The 16082-nt window shown below is 42.8% G+C and overlaps 1 protein-coding gene across 1 annotated transcript; it reads left to right on the top strand.

Annotated features, from left to right (window-relative positions):
* The first annotated feature begins 6 nt into the window (after positions 1 to 6).
* FKBP4 (FKBP prolyl isomerase 4) lies at positions 7 to 9640 on the top strand. The gene is made up of 10 exons (XM_027856424.1): positions 7 to 24; positions 3269 to 3413; positions 3939 to 4081; positions 5315 to 5435; positions 5797 to 5953; positions 6165 to 6255; positions 6383 to 6466; positions 6806 to 6997; positions 7317 to 7556; positions 8246 to 9640. Exons 2-10 carry the CDS (start codon positions 3305 to 3307, stop codon positions 8351 to 8353), a joined length of 1245 nt encoding a protein of 414 aa, XP_027712225.1. The 5' UTR covers positions 7 to 24; positions 3269 to 3304; the 3' UTR covers positions 8354 to 9640.
* The last annotated feature ends 6442 nt before the right edge of the window (positions 9641 to 16082 follow it).

Below are 16082 nucleotides of genomic sequence, written 5' to 3'. Positions count from 1 at the left end.
AAGCAAGATGAAGGCGTGCTGAAGGTACCTGCGGGTGGCCCGGGGGGTGGCCGAAGGCAGCCTTAGATCGGCTCTGGGGAGGGGAAGCAGATGGGCCTGCCGCACATGTGCAGGCCTTTAGCGCCGGGCACGGGCAGCCCATGCGGGCATTCCTCTGGACCTGGGACCCCGGGGGCAGGCTGCCATTGCAACCTCCCGGCCGTTCTCCAGATCTTGCCCTGGAGAAGCCCGAATTGCCCTCCCACTCACAGACTGGGCCGATCAGGGGTGGGAAGGGGGAGCTACAAACCGGGGTGGGGCGTGGGTTCGGTTCTCAGGCAGGACCTGAGCACCTACTCTGTATTCCCCCACGGCTGGTGGACCGGTGCGCTCCTCTGAGGCTGGCCCGGCCCCCCAGCGTGGATCCGGGAAAGGGGAGGTGGGGCCCGGATGGCGACGGAAACTCCAGGATGCATGGTGGATGGAGAGAGGCTGCATCAAAACCTGTGCACATGAAGCGCCTCCAGCAGGGTCTGGCTGGGGTCGAGCCTTGACCTCCCCTCGAACCCCATTTCCACAGAGGATGTTTCTGGAGCTTAGAAGTTGCCCATCATTGGTTGATAAGGTAGCAGGAGCTTGCCAGGTCAGTTAAACATTAGCTGAGCTGTTGGGGCAGTTTAGGACAGCAGTTATCAGGTCCTGGTGCCTCTTGGGATTTAGAACTGGAGATGAGGGTGGGTGTGCCGCAGCAAGATTCTCCACCCTAGAGCCCGGGGTCCTGCTGCTGCTGACCCCTCCCCTCAGCTTAGCTGTGCATGCAGGCATCAAGTTACCCTCCCTTTCCTTTATCACCACTACCCCCCACCTCATGGAGGGAAGGGCTGAGGAGGTGTGGATTCTGCTGTAGTTACTGAATAAGGTGGAAGAACAAATAGCCAAGGGAAGTAGTTGTGGGGGCCAGTGTTCTAGTGGTTGAGCATCTTGACCTGGGTCAGAGCAGCCCAAGGGTGATTTGGAACAGGCTTTAGAGAGAGTTGGCCCGTATCCAGAATAGCATGAAATCCAATCTTTAGTTTCCCTCTCCTTTTCTCCCCTCTCCTCCCTTCCAGGCTCCCCACTCTTTACCTGGTTTCTCAGCAGTGAACTAACATTTTGAGCTATTTGCCCAGAGTTGGGGACCTGACCTGAATTCTAGGATTTAGAGGATCATAAACTGGACTTCGTTCTTTGAATCTCATTATGGGAGCCAAATGGGGACCACACACACACACACACACACACACTGAGAAACAGGCCCTTTATCTTTCCTAAAAGGACCTTTGTAGGAAGGATTATTCTTCCTTGCTTCCCCATTTGTTCTCTCTCCCTTAAGTCTCCTATCTAAAGAAACTAAGATTAGTTCTGTTCAGGTCTGGTTATTCCACGGGGTAGGGTAGAAAACCCCTGGAGAGAACAATTAGTCAAAGTATTTGCTTGGGGGCTCATAAGGAAGCCTATCTTTTTAGAAGTTCTGGAAAGGAAATAGCAGTGTCCTGAGTCCCTGGAAATAGCCCAGAACCATGGCATTCTGGGGGTTTGCCCATTCTACAGTTTGGAGGTCACTCCCCCCAAGTTATTTAATCTTGTCTAGGTTTTGAGATTCTACCTTTTCATATACAGATTGGCTCTGCTTTTCCCTTCCAGTGTCCCAGAAATGCCCAATCTCTAAAACCTTTCCCTTTCTGTATGTGAGCTGAGATAGAGAGAGATAAGATTCTTGGAATGAGCCCAGAGAGTTACCTGTTTATAATTAGTTGTTGGTGAGATTCCCAAAGATAGAGTGGCAAAATCTAAGACTTATATGTGGTCATTCAAAATTCAGAACAGCAGAAAGACATGGGCTGGAATGGAAATGCCCCAGAAAAAGTTGAGGGTCATTTGTTCCGAGGCCAAGGCTACGTATAAGTTGTGTTTGGTGCCTGAATCTCAGTTTCATTGGCAATTCATCTGTTTCCCCTCTTTTTCCACAATCTAGGGTTTTGTTTTGTTTTTCCCCTTTCTGCTCTCTCTAGACCCTTGTCATTTTCATCTTAGGTTTGCCCCTCTCAATTTTAGTTCCTATCCCCTTTTCCTTTCTTCAAATCAGTCCTGTTTTTGTTGACCAGAAGAGTTCATAAGAGTCAGTATGCTGTAGTGGATAGATGCTGGGCTTAAAGACAGGAAGACTTGGAATTCTTACCAAGTGGATAAGAGAACACTGGTCCTAGAGTCAAGAAGAGAACCGAGTTCAAATGCAGCTTCAGACACTTAATCATCTTAGTGTGACCCTGGGCAAGTCATTTAACCTCAGCCTCAGTTTCATCTGTAAAATGAGGATAATCAGTAAACATTTTTAAGTACCTATTGTGTGCCAGGCACTGAGGATACAAAAAGAGGTAAAAGACAGTCCCTGCCTTATATGAGCATACAGTCTAGCAGGGGAGACAACATGCAAACAAATATATACAGGATAACTAGGAAATAATTAACAGAGAGAAGGCACTGGAATTAAGAGGAGTTGGGAAGGTTTCCTGTAGAAGGTGAGATTTGAGTTGGGACTTAAAGGAAGCCAGGGAGGTCAGTAGTCAGAGCAGAGGAGGGAGAGCATTTTGGGGATTTGGGACAGCCAGAGAAAATGCTGGGGAGCAGAGATGGAGTGTCTTGTTTGTGGAACCACCAAGAGGGCTGTGTCACTGAATCGAAGAGTAAGTATGTCAGGGAGTAAGGTATAAATAAATAATAGCACTCACCTCCATAGGTATTATGAGGAACAAATGAGATAAGCTTTGTAAAGCACTTTGCATACCTTGAAGTGCTATATAAAGGCTGGTTGTTAATATTGTTATTGCTATTAATGTTATTGCTGTTGTTGGTGCTCGAAGCAGCCGTAAAGATTATTTAGTTAATTTTATTTAGTGTATTTTTTATTTAGTATTTAGTATCATTTTATAGATAAGGAAACTGAGGCCCAGGTAGATGATATAATTTGTCCAAAGTCACAGAAATAATAAGTAAGACAGCTGAAATTTTAACCCAATCTTTTGGTTCTGGTTCTAGTATTCTTTCCATTATATTTTATCAGGGAGGGGGAGGTCTTACTATGCATACAACCTTCACCCGTGAGGAGGAAGAGGTTAATTTGGGCCTTAGTTAAGATGCTGATAATAGAGCCCTGGCTAGGAGCTTTCTTCTCCCCACAAGGGTATATGACTCATAGCCTCTGACGGCAGGGGCTGATGATGAAGATGTGGATGTACCTTAAACTCCCTAGGTGATCAAACGAGAGGGGACAGGCACAGAAACTCCCATGATTGGAGACAAGGTCACCGTACACTATACCGGCTGGCTGCTGGATGGTACCAAATTTGACTCCAGCTTGGATCGCAAGGACAAGTTCTCCTTTGACTTGGGCAAAGGTAAACTTGATGGCTAAGGAAAGGCCGGGAGGTGTGAGAGGGAGTGTGGTGGGCAGCCTAGTGGTAACACTCCAGGGGTCCCGTTTAAAAGGCCTAGCTGGACACAGGGCAGGATTGCTTGTTACAGACTAGAGGACAGAAGAGAACCTTTTTGTCCTTCTTGTATTTCTCTTTTTTTACTCTCCCCTTCTCCATCTTTCTCCACTGAATTCTTCCCTCCATTTATCCACATCTATGATTATTTTTGCCTTAGTCTTCTGGCCTTTGGAGGCAGTAGAATATAGTTCTCCTCTGGCTATCGTCTTAGAAATACAAGGGTGAAAAAGCCGACAGCTTTTGCCCCATGTGGACATGTGGGAATTAATAACACTGCGGGGGAGGGATGGGACCTCCCACTTTCCTGGTCTCATCTTAAAGAGGGGATCAGGTTTTTGGTTTGTTAGGTACCTCTCAGGACAACCTACTGACTTTTGGTGAAACCTCAGCTAAGATGGTGGGGGAACCTAATGTATTTTGTGTCTACAGGGGAGGTAATCAAAGCCTGGGACATCGCTGTGGCCACTATGAAAATTGGAGAAGTCTGCCACATCACTTGCAAACCAGAATATGCCTATGGTTCGTCTGGCAGCCCTCCCATGATCCCCCCCAATGCTACCCTGGTGTTTGAGGTGAGTGGCAGGCCACGAAACAGAAAGAATTAGAGCCAGGCCTTATCTCAGTCTCACATTGTGGCTAAGGCTAAGGGCCTGGCCTAGTGGGAGGACATGGGGTGAACTGCCTCTTCCAAGATGGGTAAGAATTCTAGCTGTGCTACCTCCTTTATCAGCCTGGACATTATAGTGCTAACCCCTAGAAGTGATGAATGTTCAGCACACAAGTTTCTGTGTCCTTTTCCCTGCCTGCTCCAAATCAGCATGCTTTCTTGCAAACATCCTACCCCAAGCATGCAACGATGTAGAGAAAGAAAAGACCATTCCTTCCCTCCCTGCTGACCACCTGGTGACTTAGAACATACACAGAGAAAAGGTAGAAACCATTCAAGGTAGCGCATTTGAGCATAGTGTCCAGAAAGCCATCAGATAGATTCTGGTTGGGTAAGGGATTGATGTGCAAATAAATAGATGATAGACACATACTCCTCATCATAGTGGAAGTGATCCTGCTTCTCAAATACGATGCTAATAGAGGACAAATCCTGGCATATTCAAGTATAAGCACAGTGATGGACCTCTTACCTTAAAACTAGCACTAAACTTGGACAGGTTCATTACCGGGCTTTTGGGATGAATTTTTCAGCCATTGCATCTCACAGGTACCACTACCATTTGAAGGGTTGTGAAGGCATCACCCACCCTGTTGACATCAGTGATCTTTAGATTAAATATTTTAAGGCCTATCAGATCAGTCCTAATCAGGGAGCTAGAAGGGATTGGAGAAGTATGTTCTCTTTTTACAAACTAGATGGCCAGAGACCAACAATGATGCTAACTAAAATCAGAGTCAAACTTACTTTTGCTTTTACCAAGGCTTGATGGGTACTGAACCAGGTTGAGGAAATGATGTATCCTCATGACCTCTCAAGTACACTTCCCATCTTCCCATGAGGAGCTGGCATGGAATTGCAGAGGCTTAGCCTTTTGCTATACCAGAAGGAAAATGTTAGTGAGGAGTAAAGGGCTTACATGAGAAGGAGAGGGAAAAGGACAAATTCTGTCCTCTGGTACAGTGGAAAGAACGCTGGCTTTGGAGCCAGAAGATCTGAGTTCAACTATTGCCTCTAACAGTGACTCCTTGATCTCCCTAAGACTCAGGTTCCTTATCTATAAAATGGGAAGATTGGACTAGAAGGCCTGGGGTACCTTCTTCCAGCCCTAGACTTAGGACTCTGATCTCTCCTGTAGGTGGAACTATTTGATTTTAAGGGAGAAGATCTCACTGAGGATGAGGATGGTGGGATCATCCGCAGGATACGGAATCGAGGCGAGGGCTACTCCAAGCCCAATGAGGGAGCTCGAGTGGAAGGTGAGGCAAAGTAGCCTTATGAAACAGAAGGAACAATAAACTTGGGGGTACCCTTCCTTTCTCAGCCACTTACCTGTGTCATTTGGGGTAAGTTATATTTCTCAGAGGGTTTATGAAATGAAAGGACCAGACTACATGGTTTCTTAAGGTTATATCCATTCATGAGAAGGAAAGGGCTGGAAGGCAGGAGGAACCTTCCCTTCTGTGTTCTACCTGCTGTAGCTCCTGATTCTGACTTCTCCCTCTCCCCTACCTCCAAAAATCTCCCTACAGAGAGGGCATCTTCCCATCAGCACTGGGGGAGGTGAGGGGTAGCAGGCTCTCTCCTCCCCCACTCACTGCCTGTCTCCAATTACTCCAGTTGTGCTAGAGGGTCGCCATAAAGGCCGGGTCTTTGACCAGCGAGAGTTAAGCTTTGAGATTGGAGAGGGTGAGAACTATGATCTTCCCCCTGGACTAGAAAAGGCGATTCAGCGAATGGAGAAGGGAGAGAACTCTATTGTCTACCTTAAGCCCAGGTGAGAGTGTGGTCAGAGGTAGGCAGAGTTGGGCACTCCAAGGGGGAGGGGAAAAAGACGAGCATTTGTGAGGCTTCTTATTCCCAGCTGTGTGCAGCACTTTACAAATTACAAATGTTATCTCATTTGGGCACACAAACACACCACCTTTGATCCCGGAGGTGCCCACCAACCTCGTTGGAGTCAGTGCCATTATTTGTCTCTCTCATAGCTATGGTTTTGGGAGTGCTGGGAAGGAGAAGTTTCAGATCCCAGAGGATGCTGAGCTACAGTATGAAGTGATACTCAAGAACTTTGAGAAGGTAAGATCAGAGGTGGTACTTATACATTTCCTTGTCTAACATTCCCTTGGGCCTCAGCCACTCAGCTTCCCCAGGGTCACTTGCTGAGAGAGCTAAAGGCTTCCTTTCTTCCCTGGGGGTTGGGTAGGCCAAGGAGTCTTGGGAGATGAATGCAGAGGAGAAGCTTGAGCAGAGTGCCATAGTGAAAGAACGGGGTACAGTGTACTTCAAGGTGAGTCAAGAGCCCATTGCCCTATAGGCATTTTTCTTTTTCCCCACCCCCTGTTGTCGGTCTAGAGCCTCAGTCTGTACCTCTTGACAACTAACTGGGTTAACTGGTTATGTGTCTGCCAGGAAGGAAAAAAAAAATGCCTCCATATTGTAGGGTTGATACAGAACTATGGCTTACCCATACCTTTGAATATGCTGTCATGGATTTAGTATTGCCTGTTTACCTGATGCTTCCTGGGTGCCCAGCAGTGAGTCGGGTGGCCTGGTATATTTTTCCAGCTTTATTGTTGGGTGTTTGGGACAGAAAGAGAACCTGATAGCCCTGCCTCTCTCATTCCAGGAAGGCAAGTATAAGCAAGCCATGCTTCAGTACAAGAAGATTGTGTCCTGGCTAGAATACAAGCTGGGCTTCTCTGAAGAGGAAGGACAGCAAGCCCAGGCTCAGGCACTGAGATTGGCTTCACACCTTAACCTTGCCATGTGTCACCTCAAACTGCAGTCATTTTCTGCCGCCGTGGAGAGCTGCAATAAGGTTAGAGCTCACTAGAGGGTAAAGCAAAGTGTCTGAAGCTGGAGGAACAGTAGGGATTTGGGGCTGCTGAGTACCTTGGGCAGCGTGTAGAGTTTGGTAGTAGGTTAAATAAGAGTATGGGGCAGTCTAAGGGGGAGCCATCCAGGGCTCTTTCCAAACTTCCATCTCCTTCATTTTTTACTCGATTCTTTTGGAAAGAGTTCTGTTTCTTAAATTTGGTTCTGTTTAAGGGAAACCATTTAAATGGTTATATGTTCAGTCTGAGGTTTTGGAGCTGAGGACTCACTCCCAAATTGCTGATCCCTCTGCTCCTCCCTAGGCCCTAGAACTGGACGACAACAATGAGAAAGGCCTTTTTCGTCGGGGGGAGGCCTATCTGGCTATGAATGACTTTGAGCTGGCGAGGGATGACTTCCAGAAGGTCCTGAAGCTCTACCCCAGCAACAAGGCTGCCAGAACCCAACTGACTGTCTGCCAACAACGGATCCGTGAACAGCATGCCCGGGAGAAGAAGCTTTATGCTAACATGTTCCAGAGATTGGCTGAGAAAGAGAACAAGGTAAGGGCTGAAGAATCAGGAAAGTAGAAAGAAGAGGGAGTCTTATTTTATCTTAGTAGTCTTAATGCCCCATGACTAGGTAGGATCAGAGGCACCTCTTTTCATTTCAGTAAAATGGGATAGCATCTACTTTCTCTGTTTCTGACCCGCCCACCTCCCTTCTGGCTCAGTTGTGATGCTCAGTTAGGTCTCTGTAGACAGGGCTTTTGATGTCACAGGCTTCCCTCAATCTTTGCTTCCTCCTCTGCCTGGAAACTGACACTTCTGGCCAGGCAGGTAAGCAGCTTGAGGGTGATGATGGGTCAGTTGGCCTCCCCTTCTTGAGTAGTATTTGTGTAGGGGTTGGGATCACTGTATGTGGGTGTTGTGAATGGTGTTTTGCCCGTGGGGTTTATGTGTGCAGAGGTTAGATAAATGCAGGTGGGTGTGGGGGTGTGTGTGTGTGTGTGTGTGTGTGTGTGTGTGTGTGTGTGTGTGTGTTGGCTAGGAGCTGGCCTATGTGGGTGTCTGTTTCCTTATAGGTATATTTATGGTGGGGCTGGTGGCTTACAGAAAGGCTCTAGGCCTGAAGTGTGGGTACCTTTCCTTTTCAGAAGAAATGGGATTACTGTGATCTATCTTTACTTCACCTTAGGGGTTTATTTTGTAGAAAGTTATAATCCTTTTCATCTTCTTCTTTCCTCTTTTAGCCTGAGGCAGAACCAGCTGGAGGAGACTTTCCATCTGATGCAGAGATGAAGGATGACCAGCAGAATGGTGTGGAAATGAGCAAGTCTCAAGTGGAGGCAGAAGCATAGCCAGCCCTCCAACCCCACTCCCACGGCTGCCTACCTCCCATACCCTAACCTTCCCTACTCCACCCTATTAGTTTTGTAAAAAGCAAACAAACAAAGACAAAAAAAGACAAAAAAAACCTGAAGAATTTTGAGTGAATTAGACCTTTATTTTTTTATCTGGTTGAAAGGTGACTTTAGGGAAGGGGAAAAGAACAGGTTTGTTGGGGTTGGGAAGGGGATGTTTTTGGAAAGGTAATCCTTTCTACTCCCCCAAAAAATGTTAATTTATTTTGCTCCTTCTGCAGCCTGATCCATTTCTACATTGGGAGGGGATCTAGTCTTGAAGCTGGGGTGTAGATGGAGAAATGCAGAACACCCCCTCTTCTCCTCTGTTGGTGGCAGGGGAGTATAACTAAAACAAAACAAAACCCACTGCTGTTTCCCTGGCTTCCATTCGTTCCTTTCCTAATCCCAGACTTTTGGCAGTTGGTCCTTTCTGGTATCGTGGTGACCATTTTCATGTGTCCTTCCATTTTTCTTAACCTTAGCTATTCCTTCTCCCCTTGCCTGTTCTATGTTGTACCCATCCCTGTTCCTTTGGCCTATTACCTGCACGACATTGAAGATCCAGGCTCTCTCAAGTTCCATACTTGAGTAATAAAATGGAAACAACCAAAGTTTAGGAATCAGGCTGTGCTTCCTGTTCTGCCCAAAAGGGAAGGGGTGGTGAGAGGACCTCTGGGTGGGAGCAGTCCTAATACAGGCAAAAATTAGAAAGTACCTCTCTGAGGCAAACAGCTTATTATACTTTGACTTGTCCAATGAGATTGGCCAACGTATTCTTTGAAGCAATTTAGCCAATTGGTGCAATTATAAGCAACAATTGAGGCCAAACCCTTGAGAACTGTACCATCTATCAAAGGTATATAAGGTGGTAGCTGATAACAGGATGCTGAAAAGAACTCCAAGTGATAATAGAACTGGGCAAGGAGAAACAGATGGATATATAAATGAGAAGAAAAACTACAGGTTAAGGTTGTAGCTAGGGCAGCATTCAATAGGATTCAACCTAGGACCTTAATCACATTCTTAAAAGGGAGAGAATTGACCCTTCAAGGTCCCTTCACACTCTAGGTTAATAGCATTGTTTTCAAGTAATGACACTGTCGTCGTGGCTCCTGGTTATCTTCTAATTTTTTTTTTAGGAGATTGTAAGCTCCTAGAGGGCAGGGACCATATCTGTTTTGAATTTGGTTTGTATGGCAATGCATAGCTTGGTGCTTAATAAAATACTGTTAAATGCTGAGAGCATTCCCCCGATGCATATCTGAGTCGCAAATCCCCTCTTCAAATGACACAAGTTGAGTGTACAATGCAAAAAACACTGGACTTAGTTCTAATTTTGGCTTTTAAACTTAGCCACATAATTGAACCTTAGTTTCCTCATCTGTCAAAATAGGATCCCTATAATACCTTCTAAGGGCATTAAGATGTAAGAGCTATGAGGGGCAACTAGGTGGTGCAGTGGATAGAGGTAAGGCCTTGGAGTGAGGAGGATCTGAGTTCAAATCTGGCCTCAGACACACAACACTAGCTGTGTGACCCTGGGCAAGTCACCCCATTGCCTAAAAAAACAAAACAAAAGAAAGCTTAAAAAGGGGGGGGGGGTAGCTGGGTGGCACAGTGGATAGATCCCTAGAGTCAGGAGGACCGGAGTTCAAATGCAGCCTCAGACATTTAACACTCACTAGCTGTGTGACTCTAGCAAGTCACTTAACTCCATTGCCTAGCAAAATACAACAACAACAACAAAAAAATGAAAGCTATGTGTGAGTGAGCCCTGAGTATTACCTCAGACCCCCAGCTGCCTGCAACACTTTCTTAGGGCATTATTAAGCTTTGCCCCATAGAAAATTTGCCTCCTCGAGGTTGGTGGTTGTTTCAGTATAGGACAGGGAATTTGAGATTCACAGTAAAGGTAACTAGAAGCCCTGGGTTGACTTTGTAGTCCTAGTCACCTGAAATCCTCAATTACTTATAAAAGGTATAAGACTATGGAGAACTATGAGGTTCAAATAAGATGAAGGATGTCTCCAAGAACTTCTTAAACTGTAAAGCACCGTATAAGTATCATTACAACTTCCAATGAAAGGTACTATGCTTTTCTGTTGTGGTTCCTTAAATTTAAACTTAAAAAATCCAAAAAAAATAGGGTTGTGATGAAAGCTTTTGGCAAACTAAAACCCTCACAGGTTAATTATTAACCATCATGACTAAAGCCAAGCATTTCTACAGTGAAAATCTTTGCTTTTAGGAATAATTTATGCCAACTCACCCTTAGGTCAAAAGGTGCCATCTCTTAGAAGTAAATAGATAAGAGCACTCCAAGCTACACAGTATGTATGGCAAAGCCATAGTCAGAACCCAGGTATTTTCCTGTTTCACATGCTATTGCTATTCCCAAGCTAGAATTTTAACAATTGCCCTCACCATTGTCAATATGGTAGAAGCATTTAGGTACCCAGTCTTTGGATATTCCTTAAACTCTGGACATTCTTAAACCAACTTTGTTCTAGTTCAATACTATTTCTGCATTCTTTCTGTACATAAAAAATCATACAAGAAACTGAAAACAGAATGAGGGACATCTATCTCCCTAATCCACAACAGCTAGTTTATATAGTGCTTTAAAGTTTGGAAAACACATTTCGAAATCTAGTTTTATTCTCACAACCCTAGGAGGCAGGTGCTGTTATTATCCCCATTTTGTAGATGAAGAAACTGAGCCAAAGAGATTAAGGGACTTTCCCAGGGTCACAGAGTAAGTGTCTGAGGTTGGATGTGAATTCAGGTTTTCCTGACGTCAGGTCAAGGGTCTGTCCATGCATGGCACCACCTCTCTGCCCACCATTTCCTTTGCACTGCCTTGCTGACTTGAAGTATATCTTCTCAGGAGGCTTGTCACTTTCCAGTTCAAATCATAGCCATTAATAATTTCTGCTAGCACCTTATGGAAGACCTGCCCTGGCCAGTCTGTCCTTTCTCACCTCAAATCCTTATTCTTGCCCCCTTCTGTAAGTCATGACTGAAACTAAACAAGGTTTAGAAGACTTTGGCTCTATTAGCCACACTGGGCATGCTCAGTAGCCAAGAATAGGTTTGCCTTTTCACAGATGACCAGAATCCAGTTTAGAAATTTAGAGATTCTTACTCAAACATTCAGAAGACAGAGGACCAGAATCCAGTTTGGAAACATAGGGATTCTTACTCACAAATTAAGTGGTGGTTATATGGTTTTCTCACATTCTATGGGACTGAAGAGGCCCCTTACTAATACTGGGTAGGCTGCAATGACTGGGACCTTGGAAGGGGCAGCTTCCTGGGTCAGCAGTATCAAAACAACTCAATTTATAATCTTGACCAGGAGATCATCACCTTAGAACCTTTTTAAAAATGCAGGTTCATGAAGGAATTGATTTTTCTTTGGGTAAGATACACACATTACAGGTCATACATTTCTGTCTTACGAATACAAACTGGCTGAGTCACTGAACACTACAATCTGCTTGAGATTCCAAATACATGAAAATTGCTGCACTGCTAAATACTTTGAAATATCACTATAATGCGCTAACAGAATTCTATGTTAAAGGATGGAATTTCTTAGTCCAGCAGTTCTCAAACTTTTTGGTCTCAGAACTCCTTTACAAACTTAAAAATTATTGAAGACCCCAATAAACTTTTATTTGGGTTATATCTATAAATATTTAAAATTTTAGAAGTGAAATGGATATTTTTTAAAAATTTAAAAATAAATTACATATTAACATAATAAATTTTAATGAAAATATATATTCCAAAACCAAAAAAGTTTTTTGAGAGAAAAGTGGCATTGTTTTATATACTTTTGTAAATCTGGCTTAAATCTGTTTTAAAGTCTGACTTAATAGAAGATAGGTATATTCTCATAGATGCTTCTGCATATCACAATATGTTGTTGTGGTTGAAGTATATGAAGAGAATCCATCCTCCCAGATAGGTGGATAGAAAGAAAGGAATATTTTAATAGGCAAATAATGTCTAAGTATTATTACTGAAATAGTTTTACTTCATGGGCCCTCTAAAAAGGTCTCAGGGACCCCCAGGAGTCTGCAGACCATAATCTGAGAAGCACAGAGCTAGTCCATCCCCTTCATTTTGCAGAAGAGGAAATAAGACCAAGGAAGTAAAGTGACTTACCTAATGTGCAGCTAGCTATTAGCAGTGTTATAGAATCCAGATTTTCTGACTATTATTTTCTTCCAACTGTAGGATACTGCTGTGGGTTGTCTGGGCCTACACTGTAACACTACTTCTTATTTGAAGAGGTTCTCATTGACTTTCTTGATCATTATTCTGTTTGGCATAAACTTTGAAGGTTTTGCAGGAATAGTCTGCAGAAGTTGGGCAGTCTGCCTCCAGTTCAGGTAGCCATCTTCCCTCTAAGTTTCTTAATATAACAATAGGTAGAACAGGTAAGTTCTCTGTATGTTGTCCCTTAATCTCACTACATGACTGATCTAGATCCCTTTTTGGTTCAACATCTTTTTGATGGCATATTTTTTGACACCTATTCTTTTATCCGAAATTTAGTTTTTCATTATGAAATTAACAATCATCAATAAACACAAACATTGAAATAAAAAGAACAAAATGCAGTGTATATGAACCCAATAATTTTTAAAATATATTGTTTGTTTTAAAATCTATTTTAAATTCAATCAGGTAGTTAAAAACATATCCCTAACAAACAAACAAAAAATATCCCTTCTGCTCTACTTTTTTTTCTTTTTTTAATTTTTTTTTCTTTTTGGTAAATAGTATTTTATTTTTTCCAATTACATGTAAAGATAGTTTTCAATATTCGTTTTTTATAAGATTTTGAGTTTCAAATTTTTTCTCCCTCCTTTCCTCCCACCACCTCTCCTCAAGATGGCAAGCAATATAACACAGGTTATACGTATGCAATCATATAAACATTTCCACATTAGTCATGTTGTGAAAGAAAAAACAGAATAGGGAAAAGTCACAAAAAAAGTGAAAACAGTATGCTTTGATGTGCATTTAGACTCCATAGTTCTTTCTCTGGATGTGGATAGTATTTTCCATCATGAGCCTTTTGGAATTGTCTTGGATCATTGTATTGCTGAGAAGACCTAAGTCAATGATAGTTGCACAATGTTGCTGTTGCTGTGTACAATGTTCTCCTGGTTCTGCTCACTTCACTCAGCATCAGTTCACGTAAGCCTTTCCAGGTTTTCTGAAATCTGCTGGCTCGTCATTTCTTATAGCACACTAGTATTCCTACATTCATATACCACAACTTGTTCAGCCATTCCCCAATTGATGGGCCTTCCCTCAATTTCCAATTCTTTGCCACCACAAAAAGAGCTGCTATAAATATTTTTATACATTTAGGTCCTTTTCCCTTTTTTATGATATATTTGGGATACAGACCTAGTAGTGGTATTGCTGTATCAAAGGGTATGCACATTCTTACAGCCCTTTGGCCATAGTTCCAAATTGCTCTCCAGAATGGTTGGATCAGTTCACATGCATTAGGGTCCCAATTTTCCCACATCTTCTCCAACATTTATCATTTTCCTTTCCTGTCATATTAGTTAATCTGAAAGATGTGAGGTGGCACCTTAGAGTTGTTTTAATTTGCATTTTCATATGACTATAGATAGCAGTAATTTCTTCATTGAAAACTGCCTGTACATATCCTTTGACCATTTATCAATTGGGGAGTGACTTGTATTCTTATAAGTTTAACTTGGTTCTCTATATATATTAGAAATGAGGCCTTTATCAGAAACACTGGCTGTAAAAATTGTTTCCCATCTTTCTATTTTCCTTCTAATCTCAGTTGTGTGTCTTTTTTTTGTTTTGTTTTTTAGTGAGGCAATTGGGGTTAAGTAACTTGCCCAGAAGTCACACAGCTAGGAAGTATTATGTGTCTGAAGCTGGATTTGAAGTCAGGTCCTCCTGACTCCAGGGCTGGTGCTCTATCCACTGAGCCACCTAGCTGCCTCCTTAGTTGTGTTTTTGATGGCATATTTTATACCACTTACTGTATTTCAGTCATCAGTGATAATATGCCTCACTCACTATGTCTCTATTGCCTTTTGAGTGACCCATCATTTTGATATTTTCAGAGACTGATATTCCATGATTCAAAGTCATATGCCATATATGGAAAAATACATTATAAAAAAGGTAAGTTTTTGTTTGAGAGATGTTTGTAGCTATAAGATTTCCCAAATTCAATCCAATTTAGCCCACTCCCTATATATTTCTTGATCCAGTTCACTGTCCATATACAGTGTCTGCCTAGATATACGTACTATACGTATAACCGTTTTACCATTCAACTGTGTGTAAGTCTGGACAATGCTTGGTTTTTCCTCTGTGGATTGTTAGGCTCAATTTTTAAGCAGAATTACTTTAGGAGAATCTGCAGTGTTTTGGGTCTTGATCAAATCAGCATGATGTCATCTGCAACAGGAGCATCTGCAGTACCTCATCATCTATATGGAATCACCCTTCTATTTGGACTGTGATGGATATTTTCAGTAACAGCGGCAAACACTTTTGGTGTGTAACTGTTCCTATTTTATGCCCTGCTTAATATTAATAATCACAGCATTGTCAAACATTTCCATTCTTGCATCTAATGAGGAATATTATGTAATTTTAACATGCATGGAAAACTCTTTGCTGGAAGTATTTAAAACTGCAATTTGATCTAGTAAGTCAAATACTTTTTTATGGTCCACCAAAAACAAGCATAGTGGGATCTTACATTCTCTGCACTGTTCAGAGCTCTGATCTGCTGTAGCCAGCTTGTTTCCTTGTGCTATTTTCATCAAAGATGCCTGTGATAGGTGTGCAAATTATTCTCAGAGATTTTGTAAATACGAGAAAGCAGGCATATGAAATAATATTTTATATGCTTTTTTTTTTTAGTGATTCCATATGTAATTTCCCCCTAGTTATCTGGTAGCTTTTCTTTTTTCACAATTTTACAAATCCTACATAGGGTGCAAATCCTACCTAACTCACAATAAAATAATTAAGCTTAATTGCTTCTGAAAGTAATTATATCTGAATACACGACCTTACTCTGTAGTGTGTTTGCTTAAATCAGTACCAACACTGTACACTGAGATTTTTGTTACACTTTCTTTAACAGCTAGATAAACAGGTTTTGGGATTTCAAATTGCATGCCTTATCTTCTCAGGTTTATCCTACTTTTATATTTTGATCCTGACTCTATGATCTCTAATTTCTATCATCTAACTGTAAACAATACTATTTAAGAGATGACTTCCACATCAATCATCAGACATTTCCTGTCCGTTAAGACAAGAGTCAATTTCAAAAATTAGTTTTGGACAGTTTTTGAGTTAAAGATGTCCATGGGAGTTTAACGAATGCTAGCGAACAAGGGTGATGGTGATGCACATTAAGCACTTCAAAAACCTTCCAGTGCTATATGAATGTCAACTACTGTTTGTTGGAAAGGCCCGTGGGCTGCGAGGTGATTGGTCCGGCGCCCCACAGCCAATGAAGCCGAGGAGCCAGGCCTCAGACCAGCCTCGTGACTCCAGCCCACAAAAAGCCAAGCCCTGGCTGCAGCAGCCATAGAGCTGGGAGGTCCCAATTGCCTAGAGCTCCTCCCTCTCTATGGCGGACAAAGAGAGCGGA

This window comes from Vombatus ursinus, unplaced genomic scaffold (genome assembly GCF_900497805.2).
Source record: "Vombatus ursinus unplaced genomic scaffold, bare-nosed wombat genome assembly UNPS02011431.1, whole genome shotgun sequence".
In the NCBI taxonomy this organism is placed as follows: domain Eukaryota; kingdom Metazoa; phylum Chordata; class Mammalia; order Diprotodontia; family Vombatidae; genus Vombatus; species Vombatus ursinus.
This window is presented reverse-complemented; position numbering and strand designations above follow the sequence as displayed.